Here is a 22,955-nt window from a genome sequence, read left to right as displayed (position 1 = left end):
CAGTTCGTCTTCTTCTCCCCGGTGATGTGGGACATCCTGCTGCCAGAGCACAGACTCTCACACTGTACACAGGGTCGATTCCACCAGACAGTGGACGACACAGGGAAAGATAAACCACCAGGCATGTTTTCTGGAGCAGGATTTTAGATTATCGTTAGATTATCACTGCTGTCACTTCAGGTTTAACTCCAGGTTCCCAGTCCTTCAAAGGTGATTCACATGTGACCATAGTAAATCACCATGGCAACCTTTACTGAACTCAACTACTGACCAATCAGATACCTGGAAAGCAGACTCATGATCTGTAGGTCTGTGAGGGGGGGGGCTTAAATCAATAAAGAGAAAATGAGGAGCAGTAGATATTGTGCCCACTTCCTACTTTATCATAACTACCTACATAGCTAACCTCATCTGGGACTCATGGTGAACGCCCCCTCAGGTAAACCAGGAGAGTATGAGGACACGTTCCTCCGTTTTTCACGTATAGCTGCTCAGCGCCATCATTACGTCTCCTGAACATTCAGGTTATGTTTGCAGACGTTCCTGAAACGTTCTGCTTGCTTAACACATGGGAAACAACCCAGTGTGGTTTCTGAACGTTACACAAAATAATCTTAAAGTTCACTTAAACTCTTCAGTCCGACATGGATCATGAAAGTGTTGATTCCTTGCCTCTCTTCATTCCTGCAGCTCAGAATAACACGATACTATGATAACTTGAAAAATAAAAACTACACATGAGACATGAACCTCATCAGAAAGACCTGTAATTCATCCATTTATCGTTGGCCTGAAGCCACCTCTTTCTCATGAATAGCTAAAATAAGGGCTAACTTGGTCAAAACCAGACAACACATTATGCAGAAGCATCTTTTTGCCATCCAAAATGGCCTTTATACTAAGTATATACTGTAATAATCAGGCAGTTGCTACAAACACTTTTTTATTAGGGTGCAGACATCCATTTAATATATTAGAAAACCAACATGTGAAGAAAGGCTACATGGAATTTTACTTCAAAAAGGGTATTCTTCAAGACTAATATCTATACACATGTAATATACATAACCATGCGCCCTAGCAAAAGGGGACCCAACATGAAAAACTATGAAAATATCTTTACCACTGGTAATAATTAAACTCATTCATAACATAATAGGCTTTGACAGAACAGCAATTCTTATAATTGTGCAATGACCTTTGACCTTCAGCTATAGGTAACTTCTCCCTCCACTTAAGTGAGAAGGTGCTGCTCTGAAAAGATAAGGTGTCTGTCAGGAGGCTGGGCAAAGCCCCCCTGCTCTTTTATTGCTTTGCAGAGAGTAAAGTGCTGCGGTCGACGGACCTGGTTCTGTGGTCATTTTTAAGAGCATGGAGTGTGTCTGTGGTCACAAAAATAAAAATGTATGTGGGGAAGTGCAAAGGTGGAGAGGTAGGTGGGTTCAAACACTTGCATGTGGAAACAAAACAACCCAACAGAGCTTCATGGACTTCCCCGTGTTGTCAGGACATTGCTGAATGTCAAGGCAGAGCCTGAAACACATTTCAGAGCTCGATTTTAAAACAAATACATCAAAACCTTTACTTCTTGGCAACACATTCGATTTGGACTGTAAGTGGGGTAAATTCGTGAGTTAGTGACGTGAGTGTTTTCACAAAAAATAAATACTAAGTGGGAGCTTTAAGGCCCAAGCTGCCTTGTGCGCTCAGTGGCATGTGCATTGATGAAGTATGTGATGCACACACAGGAATCTGCATGCACTTTCGAGTTCCCCTGATGCACAGTCAGATTAGATGTTGCGTTTCGTGTGTTGCACCAGCTGTGGGCAATTGGCTGATGTCAAGCCTCATGCTGCTACTGCTGGAAGCTCTGACCAATGGCACAGGCCTTCATGCCATTGGTCTTCCTGTGACTAACGGACATTAAGGCACAAAAGCCACTCCGGCTGTTCACAGAGAGGCATCACAATCCAAGTCAATCTGAAGGGCTCATGTACGTAAGACAATCTGTTGCTTCCTCCCCCCTTCTTGCTCTTTGGCACTTGGAGGAATGTGTGGAAGGAGGAAGGAGGGGAAAGGGGGAGATCCCTGGTCTTCGAGTGTATGTCTTTTGCTCTCCACATCTATTTGGAGAGTTTGCTGATGACACGGATCAGTGCTCCATTTTCATCTTTAAGACGCTGGTTGTCTGCTCTCAGGTCAACCAAAACCTGGTGGTAAAAATTAAACTAACGTTACAACAAATTAAAGGACCAGATTAGATTGCATTATGTGATTTGGTTTGTATACACCCTTTTCACAGAATTTGACTTGTTACAGGAAAAACGCAGCTATAAAAGAGCACTTTGCTTTGTCTGCCCTAAAACACAACCACTGATTCAAACTATTTAGAGTTATAATATTAATGCATTAATGCAGAGTATCAGACTCCTGCTGTGTTAAGTTTAGTTGAATGAGACATAGGCCTCATTTTGACAGTAAAGTAATATTTTGGTACCACGCGCTCATAAGAAGAGCAATGTCATGTTTGGTTGAAGGATAGACAAACACAGATCATTCTCTTGCCCATGTCGCTCCTATTGAGCCACAAGTATCTGAATTGTAGAAGCTGAACTAATTCAGGCCAATTCCAAATCCTTGATTGTTATATTCTCTACCAAAACTGTGCGGCAATTGCAGTTTCTTTGAATTAAATGAGAATATTAATATCACTCCTGCATTTGTGCCATAAATAAAAAGCTAGGAAGCAGCTGATTACCTTTGCATAGACTCCTTTATGCTAGGCTAACCTACTGATGGCTCCAGCAGTAATGACATCTAAAACTTATATTTCCCCTAATATTGCACTATTCCTTCAAAGAAAAGTTACCTACAGCAAATTTACTCAGTTGAAAGCACAGTTGGGCAGATAAAACACCATCATCTATTAATTTGACAATCAAATTAACTAAAATATATCAGAGATCAATGTGCGTTCATCACCCTGCTGAACTGCAGAAGCTAAAGCCAAGCTAATCAAGCAGGTGCATGCAAAGTGTCTGTAGCCAGGATGAGATTTGTTCTAAATATCTCCTCACCTTTAGCTCCTCCTCCAGCTCTGCCATTCGCCGTTCCAACATCCTCCGGTCCTGATGCCAGGGAAACGAGAGGGAAGGTGGAAAGAGGCAGATGATGTAGGAAAGAAGGATGAAAACACACAGAAGTTGAGTGAAAACCAGTGAGAAAGCAGTTTAAGTGGGAAGGATAGAGCGTCAACACACAGCAGGGGTGGCAGTTGTGTGGCATACGACAGCATATTAGCATCACTGGCAGAGAAACTTTACCTTCCTCTCCAGCTCCAGCAAGGCTGAACAGTCACTGAAACGCTCCTGTCTCTGTTGAAGGCATCAAACCAACAATATTACAGCAGGTTTACATATGTACAGTGGCATATGTGCAAAAAGATATTCTGAATATAGGAGTTGCAACTTGTGATGTAGATGTGCATTTTCTCAGGTTATATTTCTAATCAAAGACAGACTACACAACTTTTGTTCAATGACCACTGGGTCCATCAGATAAATCAGTGAGTGATCATTGAGCATATGACTTCTCAGCAAAAGCAAGCAAAAACATCATTAATGTGTCTGAATTCATTCACTGCTCACTACATACATGTAAGGAGTTCTCCTTGGGGGACATTAAAAATAAAAAACATAACTCAGGTAAACTTTATCTGCCAATGATTGAATTCATGAATTATTCAAGTTATGATCAAAAGCTCTCAGTTATTTTTCAGGGTGTATTACAGGGTCATTTGGGATTCAAACAGAATAGTTATTAATGGCAACAAAAGCAAATTGAAAAATGCAGAATCTGCTATATAGCGACTAATGCCGAAGTCTATGAATGATGTCTCATGTTCTGTGCTCACTCAGTCTTAATGTTTTAAGTTGTGACCTCTGAAATATTTTTATGACCTGCTTAACTGTGGTATAATAGGAGCTGAAGAAAAGACAAGTCATTAAGTCAGTGAACTGACTCTGTCTGTTACTAGATGAAGTAATCGGATTACCAATATTGGTTACGGTAAATAGAAGAGGCCTCACTTCTAACTGCTGTGTACATACAAAACATGTTCTAAGAACAGATGGCACTCAATTACAGAGCTTGTAGATTACTGGTTATAACACTTTGAAAATCCATCCTGTCTTTGGACAGGATTGGTTACAATAACAGTGTGTCTGTATCATCACCTGCGTGGCCTTTTCCAGGTCCAACCTGGTCTGACTGACAATCCTCTGAGTGTCCTGCAACTGAGACTGGAGCTGATTGTTTTCTCTGGAGACCTCCTCAAACAACTGACAAACATAAACAAACAGCAAAAAAAGAACTGGTATAAACACGAGAAACAAATTTCATGATCTCAATATCAGCAATGTGTGCTGACCTTCTTATAATCCTTGGTCTCAGATCCTCCTCCCTGCGTACAATCGTTACAGGATATGTCTGACCTAAGTGCATGAGGAGAACAAAGGTCAGAGATATTGTCATTGTAAAGACTGATAGTAGAATAAAGAAAGAAGCAAAATGAAACAGGTCATAGGATGAATACATACCTGGAACTCAAGTTTTTTTCTGTCTGTAAATAGAGAAGACAAACAAGTTATGGCTGGCGTCTTAGGTTACTTCCCACCGTGAACACAAATACACAAACACACCTGTGGATCCAGCCTATTGCCTGAGATTTCTTCCTCTCCACTGGGATCATTGTCATCACTCTGCAGTTGACAAACAATGCAACATGTAGTTAAAGCCTGGCAGTTTTGTATTCCTCTGCTGCCAACTGGATCTTTTTCTTGCCGATTGTCAGTTTCCAGATGAAAGAAGTCAGATGTACCTCTCCGGTCCTCTGTGCCTTCCTTCTGGCCCGGGCCTGTCTCCTCTCCCTGCGCTCCCTGGCCCATTGCTCAGTCTCACTCTCCCCTGTGCTGGCCTCCATATCTGGAAAAGTAGTCATAAAGCACCAAATCAAATGTTTCAACAAAGTCAAGTACTAAATTTTTTTTGGGAGAAGATGGTGGTAGCGTGTACCTCTCCTGTCTGATGCCTGAGGCCGTAGAGTACCAGCAGGCTGTGTGAGGCCCAGCAGGTCCGACTTCTGCAGGCTGGCAATACGAGACCTCCAGCTCACTTCCTGGAAACACAGTATGTGATGTCACATAACATTATGCAAGTCCAACCAAGATACGGCTAAATCTCTGAAATACGGCTCTCACCCCCTCTTCTCCCTTCTTCGGTTTTGTTTCCTTATCTTTCTCCTTGTCTTCCTCCTTCTTTTCTCTCCCTTTGTTGTCAATCTTCATGGTTTTCATCGTCTTTTCTGCCTCCTGAAGATCTGTGAGTGTCACCCCCTTTATATGAAGGGAGACAATACTATGTTATGTACGAGTTTCAAAACAGTTCCTCTTCACCCTCCCTTGAGGGGGTGTTTGTACCTGAGTGGAGCGGCGGGATTGCCGTGCATGTCTGGAGCGAGCCTTCCTCTGTGCTTCTGCTTCTTCATCCCGCACTGGTGTCAGATATGATCTATCCAAATCAAACCAAACCTTTAAGCTAGAAAGCTCAATCAGCCCCACAATAACACAAGACAAAAGCTGACACTCACTTGCGCCTCTGCTTGGTCTCCTGTTCACCTATGGTTGTGCTCTGAAAGTTAGAGGTGGTGATGCTTGACTGATCCTTCTTTTCTGTCTGTTCCTGAGGAAGTCTTAAAGAGTGATAAGAACTGGCTATAAAAATTTGTCAAATAAATTGGGAATTTGTTCCAATGAAATTGAAAGTAGACAGTATACAGAAAATAAATACCTCTGTGCCAAAACACTATTAAGGCGGCCGAGTCCGGCAGAGCTTGTTCCTGTGCTAGCTGAGGTCATGGTGGGGTCATCCAGTCTCTTTCCATAAGATGAGCTAGAAAAAAAAAGACAATTGAACTGAACCCACTGAAGACACAAAGGCATCTTTCATGGCCACAGATGCATAATTCGGATTCACTGCTGGGGGACTGTTATATGCAGTGACACTGCAGAAACAGGTGCACGCAAACAGGAGGGCAAACAAACACGAGGCGTGCAGTGAGCAGCATGACTGACCTGTGAAGCAAATTAGGAGCAGGACTAGTGAGATCATTCCCTGTCTGACTATGAAGGCGCCGGATGTAAGAGGAGCTACGACTTAGCCAACTGAGAGAGACAGACAGGGTGACAAGGGCACATAGACAGTGACTCAGAAAAACAGATCTTGGTTTCACAAGTGGAAAAGCATGTCAGAGCACAAGCCCACCTGTTGGAGTTGTCAGGGCTGCTGTCTGGAATACTAAAGAGCCTCCGTGTTGGAATAGGCGGTACCCTAGCGAGCCTTGGCTCCTGACAACAAGGGTGAGAGCAATTTATTGGTTATTTATGTGCCTTGGTGGATGGAGGCTGTAAAAGAAGTCCACATTCGGCTTGTCGTGATAGCTTTTTTAAATAATAGCGGCGGTCTTGTGGGTGTATAAATCGTTGAGTCACGGGAGCGCCTGTGGTGCATACCTTGGCGTCAGCCTCAGAGCTGAGGCGGGGGCTGGAGGCAGACCGGGTCATTCCCAGGCCTGATTCTGGAGGTCTGCTGGGGTCCTGACTGGAGTCAGACAGTCCAGCTGAGCCTAGAGTTACAGAGCTACCTGCCTTCCTCAGAGATGTTCTCCAGGAGCCTGGGGCCTCAGTGGCTATGGGTTTGCTTGGTTCCTGTTACACAGCCAATAAAAGGCACCATGGTTATTGTTCAGGATTGTTATGCACTTAAAACAGACATTCGATATTCTTTATATAATCTCCTTGTATGACCTTTTTCACTTGGCTTGCAGCAGTACTCGTTGACATGGAGGTAGGAAGCAGGCTGGTAGTGTTGCGTTTGTTGTTCAAGTTATTTATGATCTCTCTGTTTTTTGCTTTTTCTGCAACCACGCAAAGATCAACAAGTAATAAATAATAAGTCAAGTCATAAAACTCAGATCTGATACAACAGGTTCGTTCTTAAACACACTTTAACTCGAGTATTAATTGGCAACTCGACCACAGACCTCCCCAAACTGTCTCTCACCTGACTCCGCGTCACTCTCAGACTCGCTCTCCTCCTCTGAACTGGAGCTACTGGAGGCTTTTGCCTGGCTCTGAGACTGATTTTGTCCACCGTGACCTTCCTCCTCCTCGTCCTCAGCCGGACTGCTCTGCAGGGCAGGAGGTGGGTGCTTCTCTCGCTCATGGAGGCAGATCTTCTCCTTACTGCTCATACGAGAGATAGAAGTCCTGCAGGGGCGGGGCCAAGGTGGGGTGGAACAACAGGTGGCATGCAGGGAGCTGATCAGTGAGGGAGATCATTCCATGTGCAGCCAATTAGAGCAAGCATGCGCCAATCAACACACGAGTGGGTTGGACAATGGGTCACTTTCTGTGATGCCATGCATCAAACTGCTATCTTATCACTAAACCACCATTTTGCTACATGTAACATCAACCAGTAGGTCTTTCCCAAATCATTTGTTTTACAGATTTTCTCAAAAATTTTACACAAAACTTCCAGGAATAAAATAGCAGCACAGCACAGCTACAAATGGCAAACAATTACTATGTCCCAATTCCACACTGCATACTAATTGTATACAATGTGTGTACAAAATAATATACATATAAAACACAAGATATCCTATTGCATTATTGAAATATGGTGTCCTTTAAATGTGCTTAGGAAAATAAATGTTCTCTACTCAGTGAATGCTCTTAATTTATTTTGCTTTGCCACATTTCCTGTGCAAACATTTTCAAACCCGAAGCTAAAATTTGTTTATATAATGAAAGTGACATGCGGTAACAGTTTGGCATCTATTATATTTCTGGATATATAGCAAAGATGTCATTAATGTTACCAATTAACGAGTAGGGCTGCTTCAATGCAGTATTGGATTTTTTCAGTTTTTCTCACTGTTGATTTTGCAGGAAAAAAAAATCAACAATATAAATACAAATATTTTTCTCTCCTTTGAAATGTATTGTGCTGAGATTGAGTGCCTATGTGATTTTTTTTTTAATATAGAATATTTAGAATAGTTTTTATGTTGTATGTAAGGTTAGTATTTAGCATGAAAATGGGACACAGTGTTACTGACCGCTTCCTCTATCCATGTCAATTACAGTGGATAGAAGTCACGTGTTACACATGAATGCTGGGACTGTCAACATCATACCTGCATGCAGACAACTGGTACTGGGATGGCTAGGATTTAGCGTATCATGTGCCGACACCCACACACACAGACAGGCAGACAGACACACATACTGGCACTGACCTGCGTCCACGAACTGGTACCATGGAGATTTGTGGACTGGTCTCAATAACAGGAGTCTGTTTCTCTTTCTCGCTACGTAACTGAAGAGGAATATAAACACACATAAACACAGAGAACATTCACTCCTGTAACACAATCAATCTTATTAGTTTAAATAACTGTGTTGGCTCGTCATGGAGCTCGTGAAGGTGGACTCACAGCATTCTGTTTCTTCTGTAGCTCCTCCAGAATGTCCACAAGGTTCTCATCTGCAACATCTAGAGGTGTTTGGCCCTACATGGATATTCACAGTGTATGATCAGTTATGGTATGATCAAAGGCTTCAGTCACAGATATACCACAGAGGAAAAGGTTTTCTCCTGCTCACCACATTGTTGACAGCACCCATATCACACATGTTGTCAGCAAGCAGGGTGCACACCTCCTCCTGCCCCCAGTGAGCTGCTGCATGCAGAGGCGTCCAGCTGTCGATGTCCCTGCTGTCCACATCCACACCACACTGTAAGAGCACCCTGAACATGGAGAGGAATAGGGGAGGAAACAAGGAGGATGAGCATTAGGAATAAGACAATGAATAAAAACTGTTTGACTTGATGTGGCACCAAAATAAGGCAAGAACTAACAAGCCATCATTGCTGTCATGTGTGAGTGGACTGATGCTCACTTCAGGACTTCAATGTAGCCTTTGGCTGCTGCAACGTGAAGAGCAGTCGCTTTGGTGTTTGGGTGAGGTGTGAGAGTGCCCCCTCCCGCCAGCACCGCCATGGCATCCTGGAGCATGATCCTTTCCTCCTCCTTTCGGGCCTTGTCCACATCTATAGCTGTAGCACACACATGAACACATCAAGGGATGCCAGAACAGTTTGTTAATGAAACCACATGGTCAAATACAGTAAAGAACCTAAAAGAATCTGATCATCTACACATTATTCAATTTTTAGTAAATGCTGTCTGAAAAATTTACAGCATTTATGTATTGTATGTTTGTGGTGTGCATGTATTTATAAGCTCTGATCTGCTGATAATATACCCTATCACCGTAGGCTTGAAATCGTGATAAGCACACATGATGGATTCCTGACCTTGTTTTTTGATTTCAGCTTTGAGAAATCTCTCCATGGCATCTTCTGTGGCCACATCCAAAGGAAGCTCTCCTTCACTGTTCACTGCTCCAACTTGAGCACCGTGTTCTATCAGGTATCTTCAAGAATAAAACACAGAAAAATATATTACATATAGAAATATAAACATACAATAGATTAACATTTCAATCAGAATATGTACATATAGATTAATAAGACAACCTGTTTGTGACCAGTAAAATGTTTTGTGCCTGTGCCATTACAATGTTGACCTCTCTAGTGACTCAAAGAGAATGTGGGTCTTATAACTGTTTTGAGCATATAAATCACACTGGCAGTAATGGATCAACGTGGAGATGGTGAACACATACTTAGTGATCTGAATGAAGCCACAGGACGCTGCAGCATGGAGAGGAGTCCAGCCCTCGTTGTCCCCTCTGTTGACTTCACTCCCGCTCTCCACCAGAAACTGCACCATCTCAGCATTTTCATCAATGCAGGCCTGCCAGAGGGCACAAAACTGTGTGATGGATTGCTGTACGAGAGTTTACTGTTTATTGTGAGACTCCCCTCTATACACATAAAAGGGGAAACCAGACTGCACACGTCAATCATTGTCCAGCTTAAGTTCTAGTAGAGGAAGTCTTGACTCCCTTTGGTTTGCTATTAAAGGCAAAACTCAGCAGACCAAAATCTGTTAAAAATGAATGAAACCACTGGTCTAAAACAAAAACTACTGTGTCTACTTGTTATAATGACTTCCTGTTAAGTGGGCTGCTAAAAGCCCTCAAGAACTTTCCAAAACAGCCATTTCGTGGCAAGCGTGAACAGCAGATCCATTTAGCTGCTTTTCCTGAGGCTGGTCAAGCTCAGATCCCAATGTGATCTAACACAAGTCCCAAGATTAATCCCATGAGGACCTTATGGTGTGTTATGATATGCTGCTTTATCTTCAGCTGATATCTGATGTCTTCTACTATCAAATTAAATTCAAAATAAGTTCTTAGTTCATAAGTTATATAAAAATAAGTTTATTTGTACTTACAGGCGTGATACTATTTACAATGTGCACCAGCAACTGGCTCCAAAACATATAAAGATCAGGCTAAATTTAGTCATGAGTCACTCAATTCTGATTCTTTATCGGTGTCAGAGCTCACACACCATGATAGTGAAGGACTGGGCAGGAACTAATTCGATGTTGTAAATCAATTTGTACATAATTTCATAAAAAAACAAACAAACAAGAAAAACTTCATGCAAATACACTGTAGATTTTTATGTTAAGGTATAATATTGTTTTTGTATTGAAATCATTAATACAAATTAAAAGCAGGAAAATCATCAAACTCTCACATTTGTAAAGCTTGACACAGTATTATCACAGTATGTTGTGCATCAGTATTATTTTTGTGCTTGCGTCACTGAACAGATTAAGTGAACAGTGCTTAGTTTAAGGTCTCTTCCTGCAATGAAACCTTACTTGAAAGGGATAAAAGTGTCTTTAAAATGAGTCAATTAAAAGTAAATGCAATACATCAGGCAATTTTACTTGATAAATTATAATCAGCAACAATTATGAAAAGTGTTGTGTGATCACTAGAATGCTGTTGCTAAGCAGATATAACATTATTGTTTACCATGCTCACTGTCTTATATTAAGATTTACTAATTATCTTAAGATAAATCACAAGTGAGGTATGGGAATGTTGTTCATTTTGCAGGTATGTGATGATTCACAGAAGCACTAAACAAAGGGAAATTCTGATCTGCTAATGACAGGACGTGAGGTTCTGCACCAATGCTGACATTTCATTCAAAACAAATGTCAACCTCATGGTGGCACTAGATGAAAAGTCAGCTGATTGCTAAAGTCATTGTAGACCATCCACTGTAAAAAGATATCATTGCTATCATCATACTGCAAGCGTGGCATGCAGTGACTGCAATGTTAACACAATTGAATTCATTTTGCTTGACAAGCAACAATGACAATATCACTACTTCACTACTTGCTGATGTCCACAGAAAAAGGTGTACTGTTTGAACAGCCCATGAATTACAGTCTAAATATCTGTTTTATCTGAAACTTTTAGGTGTTCTTTTGTCCTGCTTTGCCTTGTGTATTTTCCCCACACATGCAACTACCTACACAAAAGATATGTCGGATTTCATCGCTATCAGCTGATAACACCTTAACAGATGACTACACCCCAAATAATTGCTACTTTTCCACTCATGCATTATGATCAGTTGCTTTGCAGAATGTCACAGCATCATATAGTGCCTATACCCACAAAAAGCCTGTCCATCAGGCCTGTCTTAAGCCACCTAAGAAGCTTTGCTTTTGGGCTAAATCAACTAATCACAAAGCTGCAACAAGTCCCCACCCTCCTTCATAATAAGAGATAATTAGTCAGGGAACGTGGTGGACACAACCAAAGCAAATCAAAAGCTTGCTTCACTCTCAGCACAAGGAAAGCCCTCTGAAAGTGGGTGCTCCAAACCAAATGAATGAACAGAGGGCATTTCTCGCACCCTTTGCATTAGGAGGGTGCTCACAGTGGCTCCCAGCAGACTCCTTCACTGGGTCATCAAATGACTCATTGTGGAAATGGCCTTTGACAACAGCAGCTTGTGCTGTTTGAGGAATGTTTTCCATTTCTTCATCCGAAATCCCCAAAGTCCACTCTATGGGGAATTGGCAAAGGAAAGAAGAAAGTGAGGCAGAGAGGGGGAGGATGAGGAGGCGAATGAGGAGGAGGAGGAGGAGAAGGAGGGGTTCAAAAGAGAGAGACAGAGAAGAAGACGACAGAAAGGGTTTGGATGCGGACGATGGAAAGTTTGGAGAGTCTGGGCCTATATTTAATTCTGGTTGCCAGGCAACCCTCGAGCAACAGGGGAGGATGGGATAAAGGGGAGGAGAGGGACCACACTGGGTGACTGTCCAACGTGTGGATCGAGGAAAGGAGGCCCGTTCACTGAATATCCAGGCAGGGAAGTGCTCACTCTCTCTTCTGAGCTGGTCATGGGAACGCAGCCTCTTCAAATACATACAATTGTCTTAAATTAGGGGGGAAAGGCCAACATCATCTCAGGACATGGCCCGAGTGAAGCACACAGGCCTGCTAAGCCACCATTCACCTCCAGTGGGCCAGAAAATCAAAAGCACAGCAACACAACAACTTTAATGCTGACAAGTCTTCGATACCAGAGATCGGCCCATCCAACTGAGACTTCAGTGCGTGTGAAGAGGTGGCAATGTGTTTATGACAGGCTGTACCACAGAAGCAGAGGAAATAGTGCATCAGCCTGAGCCCGGGTGACAGTGATGTTGTCCAGACTGGTCTGCTGTGTTATGACTGAAGTGGAGGGAGGGAGGGAGGGAGCTGGGACTGGATCCTACCCTGGACAAGTCCGTGCAGCCTGTTCGGTACAAAAACTGTCGTTTAAAAAAACCCTAAAGTTTAACCACACAACGTTGTCCTGTTTTTTTTTTTTTAAATCAACAGGCTCCTTCAGAAACTCACTGTAAAGCTGTTGCTTGGATGATAAAGTCGGATTAAAATAGGATTTCTCTGTGACTTCGTGTCACAGGCCGGACAGTCAGTGTCCCCCCCCCCCCCTTCCGTCTGTCTCAGACAGATCCCACTGTGTCCTCCCTGCTGTCCCCTCCCGCTCCACAGCCGGGCTGTCTGTGTGGCCGGGTTCCCGGGACAGACCGGGACAGACCGGGACAGACCGGGACATTGAAACCGCTCGTTAAAAGCGGTTACACGGACGTTAACGCGCCGTGAAGCCAACAGGCTCGTTAACGGATAACCGTTAGCTCGTCGACAGTTAGCGCGGCGGTTCGCTCTGCAGACATTAAAGTGAATTCAATTGAAACGAATCAAAGAGGAGAGTAAAAGGTTCATGGTCCTGCCTGGTGAAGCGCCGTCAGCCCGTCTATGTTGGCGTGGTTGATGTCAGCTCCCTGCCGCAGCAGCGCCGCCACCTCCTCCCGGTCTCCGGCGGAGCAGGCGGCCATAAACACCGCTCCTTGGGCGAACCGAACTTTCGTCCGCCGGCTCCCGGACCCGCCCGAGCTTCCCCGGGCCTCCGCTGCCGTCCGGTCCGTCTCCGAGCCCAGCCATCGCTGCAGCTGATCCTGCCGACGCTGTTTTGCAGCTTCGGACCGGGAATGGTCATTGGCCGCCATCTTCCCTGGTCTGTCCCGGACAGATTCAGCTCATGGTACGAGCAGCAGCGGAGGGGAGGTCTGGGTTGAGCCTCCCCGGGATGCGCCCTCTGCTGGACACACCGGGGACGGCAGGCCGGGACAGTCCGGGACAAGTCCCGACGGAGCCTCCGTCCCCCCGCTGCCTTCAGGCACTGCTGGGACATGCGTCAATCAGAAGAAGAAACAATGTGTTGCTTCACATGTTTAGCTTTTCTTTTCTTTTCTCACAAAACGATTCTGAATGTCATTTTAAACAGATACAACAACATAGAAGGAAATAAAGAAAAGAGTCAGCCTACACAAGTTAGACAAATAACCCTTGATTTAACGGATTATCTTCACATCTAGTTTTACAAATGTTTTTTAATATATAGTAATAAATAAAATAGGTCATAAGAAATAACTTGGCATGTGAGCATGTGTCCTTATTTAGGAAATGTAAAAAAAAAAATCAAGAGTAATCTTTTGTATTTGTGTGATGTGCTTTGAGTGTATATTTTGTGTCTTGCATAACCCGTTTTGGAATTTAAATGGTTGATTGATGACTTTAAAAGTCTGTAAAGCACACACACACACACACACACACACACACAATCACCACAAAAGTTGTATGCCTTTATTTGTCGTCTAGAGCAAATTATCCATTCAAGCCTACTCATTAAAAACCTAAACGTGGACTGCCATCAGGGTCAAGAACTTTACTGAGTGAGTCACGCATAAGAAAGCGAAACTATAAGCATCAGGAATAATTATACAAAGATATATATATTTACACAAAGATTTTAATCATCACATCAAAATGCATAATATAACAAAAGTATATGCTTTAGATATTAAAACTAAAGAGACAGACCTAACTAAAATAACTATATTTTTTAATAGGCTAATGGTTTCCATATTTCCAAACAGCCCTTGAAGGCATTGTCACCTTTCAAGTCATATTTCTAAATCTCTGTAGTTTATAATCTACTTCAACAAATACTTACTAACCCTTACTGTTTGCTTCTACAGTGAAGGACTTCCAGGTAGACGGCTTTCGCAACAAGCCTGATCTGATAAAACCACGTGTGGTGAGGTTTGTTGTTGTTGTGATCTCTAATAACGGGAATCCCGGGACACCCCATTTGCTGTCGACTAAATGCCTTTGGTGATTTTTGCACCATTTCACTTTATATTGTAAACTGATTTGTTCGTTCGGACCTTAAGACCCAAGACCTGGGATATATGACACGATTTACTGCAGTGAGAATCACAGGACCTCTTCCCCTTATCTTTCCAATCTGACCGTGCTATTTTTCATATTTCACCTCGTTTAGTCTGTAACCTGTTAACCTGTTCAGCTGCTGTTTGTGCTTTATACACAGGGGTCAGGAGCCAGCAGCGGACATTTATCATTTTGCTGGGATCATCTGGATCCCTGTACTGTTTGACTTCCTGGGAGCATTTGTACTGTTCTCTGTCCACTGATTTTCTGGGTAACATGAGGATGACTGTTGTCTAACTGATCTCTGAGAATTCACAGCAATGAGAAAGCAGTTAATCAGCAGCAGTTAATATTACAAGATCCCACTTTATTTAATAAATCACATAAATGTTTTTCCCTAAAACACTTTGACAATATTAAATTCACTTGGCAATTGTTTCATTTAAGTTCATGGCACAGGGCTTCATTGTACAGTTAGAAGTCTTCATACACAGTGCAAAATAAATATTTGAACAAGTAGGGTACTACATAGAAACTTAATCTGGCATTATACAGTGACATCAAATGAGAAAGTGCAATTGGGATTAAAATGATTCTTTGATCCAACAAATCATTGTTTACAAGATTTTAAAGCAGAAATCCATAATAGTGCCGATTTAAATCTAAGAATATTATAATTTACATGCAAATAAAATCAGATGATAGAAACAAGTTTCTATCACTGGGAAAACAGAGGAGTTTTATACTTCACAAATAAATAATCATAAAGACATTGAAACTCAAATAAATCTTAAAACATAAAGAAAGTGTATTTTTGTGTATTTCACAACAATGCATTTACTTTTGCATATAATAAATGGAGTAACTACCTGAAACAAACAGATTTCCTCTCGTTCAGTCCTTTACTGCCTGTGTGCAGAAATGACTTCAGAGTTTAATGACCAGATAGAGCAAAAACACTCGTTTAACTACTGGTCTGACCACATTCCACATAAAACATGAACACTTCTACTTTAATTACTATTTTTGCTGCTTCAAGTGTGCACCGTTTTGTAGCATCCTGTAATTCAAGTTTGTACATGACTCTTGAGGCTTCTGCTAACATTAAAGGCTCTTCTGCAGGCCAACAAGCATACTGTATATAGGGACATGTCTGGCTATTCTGTAGATTTGCCCTATCATGCATTTGTCAAAGTAATCTGAATACATAGTATGCAAGTATAAATAAGGTAAATTACTACCATCCACTATACAAAGCAGTTTATTAGATAGTTAAAATCTTTTTTTGTAGCTTAAAGTATCTAAATAACAGGAATTTTACAAATATTTAAATCTGATTCAAATTGTTTTAAATATGTTCCTGGATGGAGACATGGTAAGTAGGTCTGAGTCTCATAGGTGCAGCATTTACAGCAGAAACCTACCACAAGTTCTTAGGAGCTGCTGGTGGCATCGCTACAGTCAGCAGCAGGTGGTATATTAGCACATCCTGTCTCAAATGTGAGGCCTTCGGTGGACAGGATGGACAAAGAGCTATTATTTTGTGGCATCTGTCCAGTTTCGAAGGAACCTTGCAGGTCCATGTTGATGCACAGAATCCCAGACATCAGGTGTCTCTTATATTGATTGAGACGTGAGAAGATATCCTGGACAGAAGAGCTTCGTTCTTTCACCCAGCTTGGAAACAGGTTGGTGGAGCTGAGCTGGTAGGGGAGGGACTGGTAGTGGTGCAGCTCCAGCTGATAAGAAAACCTAGAGCAAATTTACCAACATGCAGAGGTTTGAATGAGGAAACAGCTGCAACTGTCTCACTTATTGTAATTGAAGCCTTTGTATTTTTTTTTTTACAATAACAATATATCAAGTGAGTTTGAAAGAATATGAAAGGGGTCAGTTGAAAAGTTCAACCTGCAAACAATCTGAATTGGCGGTTCTTCCCTACTTTATAATAAATTTCAGGTCATCGTTTAGTTATCAGGCAACAACTTTATTGTTCTGATTCCTTCTCAAATTGGTTTATTAGTAGTTGGTGCATTTAAGAGCTCGGGACCCAAATGTCACTTAAGGAGTAGTTAGGGACCATGGTGAATACTGGGCCTACGTGCAAGAAATGTGAATCTAAATACACGCTAGTGTTTCTCTTGGTCACCTGGATGTGCAAATGAGCAGATGCTTATTCACGATTTTAGGATTGCTGATTAAAAATTATATCAATGTTGCATTCATAATTCTGCTGCCATGTTCATATCCATATACATATACCATATAGATATCACCTAGATCCAGTGACTGAACAGGTGGACCTGTCATGCATCCTAGCATGACCGGGTTTTTAACGTTACCTTAAAAACCTAGTATAATTATAGTCTTTGTCAATATATAATTATAAAATGGAATAAACTGGTACTTGGCTTTAAGTAGGTGTAATAATGCCACCCACCTGGCAGATACGTGCTGGGAAATGCTTCTAGAGGCTTGCTGAAGAATGCGCTGCACGATTCTTAATATCTGCTCTCGAATCCATACCACATCTTCCTGCACATCCGGCAGCCATTCTAGAAGTCTACACATGGGATATGCTGCTGTTAGGCACAGAGGGCCGGTACAATACATTGCGAAAACTATGGCAAATTGAACAACAGCTGTGGGATTGTCAGCTCCAAAACTCTAAACCAAAAAACATACTCAAAATAATGCAGTGACCTTTCCTGTACAGAGACACACATATAAGACTCGAGTACACTAGGGATGGGCAACGATTTTTCATGAGCCAATGAATCAATAACTATTAAAAAATATTTCATGTGACAATTTTTTTGTCTTTACAGAGGGTGCCATTGTTATATCATGTTTTTACTTAATATTTTACATATTTGAGCCGTTGGCAGATATTTTTCTTTTTCCCCACTTTGTGATGCCTAAGTCAGGACAAAGCACCCTTGCCATGAATTGTTCCTGAATTATTCTGTGGAAGAGAAATATCTCATATCCATGCATAGTTTTGTTTTTTAGAGAGAGATGCTTATTAATCCTATTCCCTTCAATTTATGAAACAGTTGAACAGCCTTGCGCTTTCTCTTTACATCGCATCTAATGTGCAGTGTGTGGAGCGGTTGTCAATTAAAAAAGTCTAATAGTTCCCACCAACAACTGAATAGCATTTTTGCTGGAGATGCACCGCCCTAGAGTCACAGCACACTATGCTGAGTGCATGTCAAATATGTGTCATATAGGGACGTCCCACAGCACCTGAGAGTAAAAAACATAGCAGACTCCAGTGGGAGAGTGTAAGGAAGCATGATGGTTGACGCCACCCGGACAGGAAGCAAGTTGCTTAGTGACTGCACCAGGCTCCTCCTCTCCATGCAAGCCTCAACCAGAGCTGCAGAGAGAAAGCAAAAGGAGCTTTTCAGTTACCATAACTACTCATAGATGTGCCCACTTTAATTCAATGTGAAATCCAAATTGCCTTTTGTTGTGTCATGTTTTTACCTTTGTGAAGGATGGGCGGCAGGTGTTCGATGATATGCTCTTCTAGTGAGGAGATGGATCGAACCATCTCTTCCCTTTCTTCTTTATGGGGGCTCTCTTCCTCTTCAATACTTTTATTCTCCTCCTCCTCATCATCATTGTAATCCTCATTTTCATGAGCTAGCAGTGGTCTGTCTCTTAGAGGCCCATTGAAATCAAGCAAGCCTGAAAAGAAAACCAAATATGAAAGTACTTGTCTGTCTGTGATCAGGTTATTACCTTAATAGTCAACAAATTAATAACAATCAATGTATTTTAGGTTATTTTGCAATTCAATGCTGATTATACGCTTAGCGGTGAAAAGGCTGAAACAAATAAGTAAATGAATCAATGAAGCAACATGAAACACCAGAAGAAGAAAATCATGTGGGCACAAGCACAAGCTCTGATAGCATATCAGTGTTATCATGGTGCAACTTACTTTTACCTTCTAATCAATTGGCCAAAAGATCAATCAGGTTTGTTAGTCCAGACCACGATTTGATTAAAAAGAGATTCAAAAAGACTTAGAATAATCACAAAACACAGATTCTTACCATTCTTCTTTAAAAAGCGCAAAGCGTCTTTGTATCCCTGTTTACACATGGCCTTCATAGTCTATATTCAAAACAAAAATACATAAATGAAAGAAAAGAGTTAACTCCAGTTCAACTGAGCCAATCTATGTATTTGTAGATGCATATGATTGCGTATGTGTGTTTGTGCATTTGGATCAGCGATTTTGTTATCGTGATCTACCATGGGGTCTGGAGGGAAAAGAGCTCTGGAGACTCTGTAGAGGTTGGTGAGAGTGAACTGGATGCTTGTGTTGGTGAATCGTAGCTCATGTATGTTGGTTGATGTGTCCCGGGGGCAGATGTCACTCTCTCCAGAGAACGGCGATACCGTGATGGTGTTTTTCAGTTCATACTGAGGCAGGTTGTCTGAAATTCCTCCATCGACGTATCGCTGAATGATAAAATGATATATATACATATATATGTCAATCAAAGCACAACATCTAAACAATATTTACTGTAAATAATATCAACAAATAGGGGACTATTGGACGAGAGCAGTCACTCCCATCTGCGATTAGAATGACATCACATCCTGCATATTGATTAATGCTTGTTTTCACTGAAGCTTCTGAACTGTTCAACCCAGAGCTAAAAGGGACACACACAACTGTGTCAACAGACAAGATCAGCCTTTTGAATAAGAGCCATTGAGGGGAGTAAAGGACAGAACAACCCCACAGCCTCAGCCGCTGTGGTAACATCTGGCTGTGCCACTCTCAAATTTTGGTCATGAGCCCTGCATACCCACAAGCACATGTAAACTCGTAAAATACATCACAAAGGCCACAGAGAGAGGGCTGGGAATGCTTGCATTGCTCAATTCCCGAGAAGACCTCTGTGCTAGAAACATGCCCAGAAAAAGAATCAGCAATGAAGTTCTCCTTTCCCATTTGGTGTGAAATCTTAGACAAACCCTGGCTTTAGAGGCTATTATGATATTGTTGTTTCCACACATTCCAATCACAAATACATTCTTGTGGAAGGGAGGGTTCTGATAACTGTGCCAGAAGTAACAAAAGTCAAAAATATCATAGGTACAAAACTGAAATCTAGCAGGAGAAACTACTGACCATTACACATAACAACAGTAACACCTACTTCATGTGTAGTTCCTGATTAAAAATCTATACAAAATCGGGATGGTACTTTATCTCCACTAACAGAGGGAAAAGTGATTATGCGAAAGAGAATTGAATTTACTTACCACTCCTTGCAGAGTTGGAGGAATAAGGCCACAATACACGGGAATGTAAGCACTGCAGACACATGCCTGAAATAAAGCGAAAAAGCAAAAAGATTAGGAAAACTCATTTTATTTTTCATATAATAAATGAAGCACTTGGACACACTGTTTAGCTGACACCGTCAGACAAGCCTTTACACAAACAGACAGAGCTGTTAATTTTTTATAATGAATACTGTGACAAATTTTTTTTGTGTTCTCCGATTATGGTATATTTACTCGTCTTGAGGACGTATTCAGGCTGTATTAAATTTAATTCTTGGATTGTAATGGCTCAGTAATTTTTTGATGATTCAGTCATTTTTCATCACTAATTATATAAGTTAATGAATATTAAGATAGTATTTTTCACAGTAAGTAGGAAAAATGTATATAAATAAATAAAGTGAAAAAGCCCTGCCACCATCTGTCACAGCCTGTGGTTATGTGTTCAAATATATCAGGGTGTATTGCCAGAAGAAGGGTCCAGAACAGAAGCCAGAAGAGATTTTCAGTATATAACTGAGGCATCAGTCTAGTGTTTTGCTTCATAATAAACTCCACTGATGAACTAACTAATTGTTTCCACTCTGAAATCATCAATAATATGATTATTACTTATTATCTTTTCTAAAAATTTTCTTATATATACACATTACATTTGAAAGCACACATCTTAAGATAAATCCCTTCTTGATGCCTGATTTCATTTACATGAACCTACCTCTTTGCTTAATATTATGAAAGCTATATTGCACAGTGCACACCTGAACCAACTCCTGCTTGCTGTTGAAGTTAGACACCAGGACATTTTCTCCATCTGTTACTCGGGTGAGAGAGATTCCTAGCCGTCCGTTGGCACGATGGTGGGAATCAGCTGGCAAAGTGCGATGCAGCATGTAACGCACGATCTTCACAAGGTTAAAAGAAGGATGCATGGGTCCCAAGAATCGCTTTCTGGCCTCTTTGGCAACATCGATGATACATGCTCCAGTCTCTCCTGTGAAAGTATAAATAAAAGTCTATGAAAACTGCTGAACTTATATAAGCTATAATGGGACACATATATGTGAATGAATAAGCACAAACTCCGGTTAAAGTACATGATTACATAATGAGATAGACGGGTTGTTCGTTTAGGTCAGGGGTCGGCAACCTTCAACATTAAACAAGCCATCTGGGCATGGTTCCCACAAAATAAAACCCACCTGAAGCCACAAAACCTACCTGAGCTTACTGGGGGTCGAGAGCTCAAAATAAGTCACCAGCCTGTTGGCCGTTTTATTTCTAACCAACTCCTGCTTGGTATAGAAATCTCCATAATCATAACTATTACATTGATAAAAAAAAGTAAAGTATAAAGTAAAATGTATTTAAATTAAATAGCTATTATTTATTCACATTGTTTTCTCAAAGCCACAGGGAGCCACGGCAGAGGGATGAAGGTTGCCGGCTCCTGGTTTAGGGGTTTGGGATGAATGAGTTCTTTACTTTAACTGTACACTTTGCGTACACTGTTTGAATAGATTTTACTGAATTTACAAATCACGGTGACAGTGGTTAGTGTACCATCAGTGGTTACAGTTGCTCATTGCATGCTACTTTATTTTTCCACTGTGCTGCAATTTAGAGGGAAGTACTTTCCTCTTACTGCACTAATTTACTTAACTTCACTATGAACTCACTTCGACAAAGTTTACAGTTGAAATTACCTCCACGATGTCAAGGCACAACACTAAACTCCTGCTTCTGTATTAATGCAACAAAGATAGCAATCAAATACCTACAGCGTGTCTTTACACCAGTTTAAGACGGACCAAATTGGATTTTTTTTTTTTTTTTTAAATCCTCTGAACAGGTTTAGCAGGGAGCACTTTGGTTACAGTGTCAGCTGAGTATTTCTCCTACCACCGTTCATCACAGACTCTGACACAGGTGCAACCCTCCGCATCCTCTTCACACTTGGGATGCACTTGAATATTTTAGCAATCGTACATACCGAGACAGACGTCACTGACCAGGGCCGTGGCAGCGAGGGCCCCGGCCGATGCCCCGTATATGTGCCGGGCGTTGAGCACCAGGAAGGGGGCCTGCTCCAGCAGACAGCTGGCCACGCCGACGTGGTAGATGCCGAGGAAGCCGCAGCCCGCGAAGGAGATGTTCCACGGGGAGTCTAACGGGAACATGCCGGCGACCGTCCCTCACAGATGGGCGAAGGCTGTTGGCTAACAACGAGGTGAAGTTCACCCCCCAGATATAAACTAGAGGAGGACCAGAAGTCTAAAAATAGAGCTGAACAATGTTCACCTGCTGGTGCTGACTGCTCGTGTGCTCTCTCGCCAACTGTAGAAGTTACTTCTTCCGTTGCAGGTGTGTCTTTAAATTGACATTGTTTGAAGAAAAAAGGAAATCCCCGTTACGCCGGTGGTCTTTCTCATCGGTTAAAGTCTCGATTAATCCGCCCCGGGCTGGTTTTATGGCGGCGTGAGAGCCACGGGGAGTTGTTGTTACTTTACACAGTTCTGGTTGGTGTGTGTTGGGAGGTGGACACGCCCAACAACAAATGGAAACGCCGAGCAAATAGACCAATCACAGTTGAAATAGTTGAGGTGATGCCCAATCACAGTTCGCAACGCTGATACCCGGAGAAGTCGGTGAGCGGACACTTGGCTCCAGCCTGACTGCTGTCAGAATATTCCGAACTACACTGGGACATTATTTGGTAATAGCTGTTATCATCAGGAAGAAACATTTATTGATTTGCGATTATAT

At 41.8% G+C, this 22,955-nt stretch overlaps 2 protein-coding genes across 7 annotated transcripts; both read right to left on the bottom strand.

Moving 5' to 3' along the window:
• Positions 1-950: 950 nt before the first annotated feature.
• LOC115056548 (protein phosphatase 1 regulatory subunit 12A) lies at positions 951-13,717 on the bottom strand. Of its 4 annotated transcripts, none has more exons than XM_029523071.1 (25): positions 13,370-13,717; positions 9,816-9,946; positions 9,445-9,563; positions 9,027-9,183; positions 8,730-8,874; positions 8,561-8,635; positions 8,363-8,442; positions 7,120-7,301; positions 6,864-6,973; positions 6,570-6,764; positions 6,322-6,404; positions 6,132-6,221; positions 5,848-5,949; positions 5,648-5,749; positions 5,478-5,568; positions 5,259-5,393; positions 5,074-5,176; positions 4,880-4,983; positions 4,701-4,760; positions 4,599-4,621; positions 4,430-4,493; positions 4,236-4,340; positions 3,324-3,374; positions 3,078-3,128; positions 951-2,210 (listed from the first exon to the last, which is right to left on the bottom strand). In XM_029523071.1, exons 1-25 carry the CDS (start codon positions 13,643-13,645, stop codon positions 2,124-2,126), a joined length of 2,721 nt encoding a protein of 906 aa, XP_029378931.1. In that variant the 5' UTR covers positions 13,646-13,717; the 3' UTR covers positions 951-2,123. The 4 variants fall into 4 exon arrangements, with proteins under 4 accessions (XP_029378931.1, XP_029378928.1, XP_029378933.1 ...); XM_029523068.1 differs by having other exon boundaries at positions 7,120-7,325; positions 13,370-13,645; XM_029523073.1 differs by lacking the exon at positions 6,132-6,221 and having other exon boundaries at positions 7,120-7,325; positions 13,370-13,716.
• Positions 13,718-15,222: 1,505 nt separating this feature from the next.
• Positions 15,223-22,694, bottom strand: pnpla2 (patatin-like phospholipase domain containing 2). 3 transcript variants are annotated; one of them, XM_029522731.1, is made up of 10 exons: positions 22,491-22,694; positions 22,183-22,408; positions 20,951-21,183; positions 20,166-20,231; positions 19,140-19,349; positions 18,938-18,998; positions 18,363-18,566; positions 18,120-18,252; positions 17,311-17,433; positions 15,223-16,622 (listed from the first exon to the last, which is right to left on the bottom strand). In XM_029522731.1, the coding sequence occupies exons 2-10, from the start codon at positions 22,367-22,369 to the stop codon at positions 16,304-16,306; spliced, it is 1,536 nt and encodes a 511-aa protein (XP_029378591.1). In that variant the 5' UTR covers positions 22,370-22,408; positions 22,491-22,694; the 3' UTR covers positions 15,223-16,303. The 3 variants fall into 3 exon arrangements, with proteins under 3 accessions (XP_029378591.1, XP_029378592.1, XP_029378593.1); XM_029522732.1 differs by having other exon boundaries at positions 22,183-22,401; XM_029522733.1 differs by lacking the exon at positions 22,183-22,408.
• Between the last annotated feature and the right edge of the window lie 261 nt (positions 22,695-22,955).

This window comes from Echeneis naucrates, chromosome 16 (genome assembly GCF_900963305.1).
Source record: "Echeneis naucrates chromosome 16, fEcheNa1.1, whole genome shotgun sequence".
In the NCBI taxonomy this organism is placed as follows: Eukaryota; Metazoa; Chordata; class Actinopteri; order Carangiformes; family Echeneidae; genus Echeneis; species Echeneis naucrates.
Note: the sequence above shows the minus strand (reverse complement) of the source record. Positions and strands in the feature narration are given on the sequence as shown.

Bases quoted from the DNA above. Each gene is read 5' to 3' on its own strand.
- LOC115056548 (XM_029523068.1), bottom strand. From the start codon at position 13,645: ATGGCGGCCAATGACCATTCCCGGTCCGAAGCTGCAAAACAGCGTCGG. The intron at 9,947-13,369 runs GCAGGACCATGA...GCCCTCTGGCAG, and splicing joins GGCTGACGGCGCTTCACCAG to GCCTGCATTGATGAAAATGC. The intron at 5,750-5,847 runs GTATTTATTTTC...TCACTCTTTAAG, and splicing joins AATAGTGTTTTGGCACAGAG to ACTTCCTCAGGAACAGACAG.
- pnpla2 (XM_029522731.1), bottom strand. From the start codon at position 22,369: ATGTTCCCGTTAGACTCCCCGTGGAACATCTCCTTCGCGGGCTGCGGC. The intron at 18,253-18,362 runs GTAAAAACATGA...TTCTCTCTGCAG, and splicing joins GCCGCCCATCCTTCACAAAG to CTCTGGTTGAGGCTTGCATG. The intron at 16,623-17,310 runs GTGGGTGGCATT...AATTTGCTCTAG, and splicing joins TCCCAGCACGTATCTGCCAG to GTTTTCTTATCAGCTGGAGC.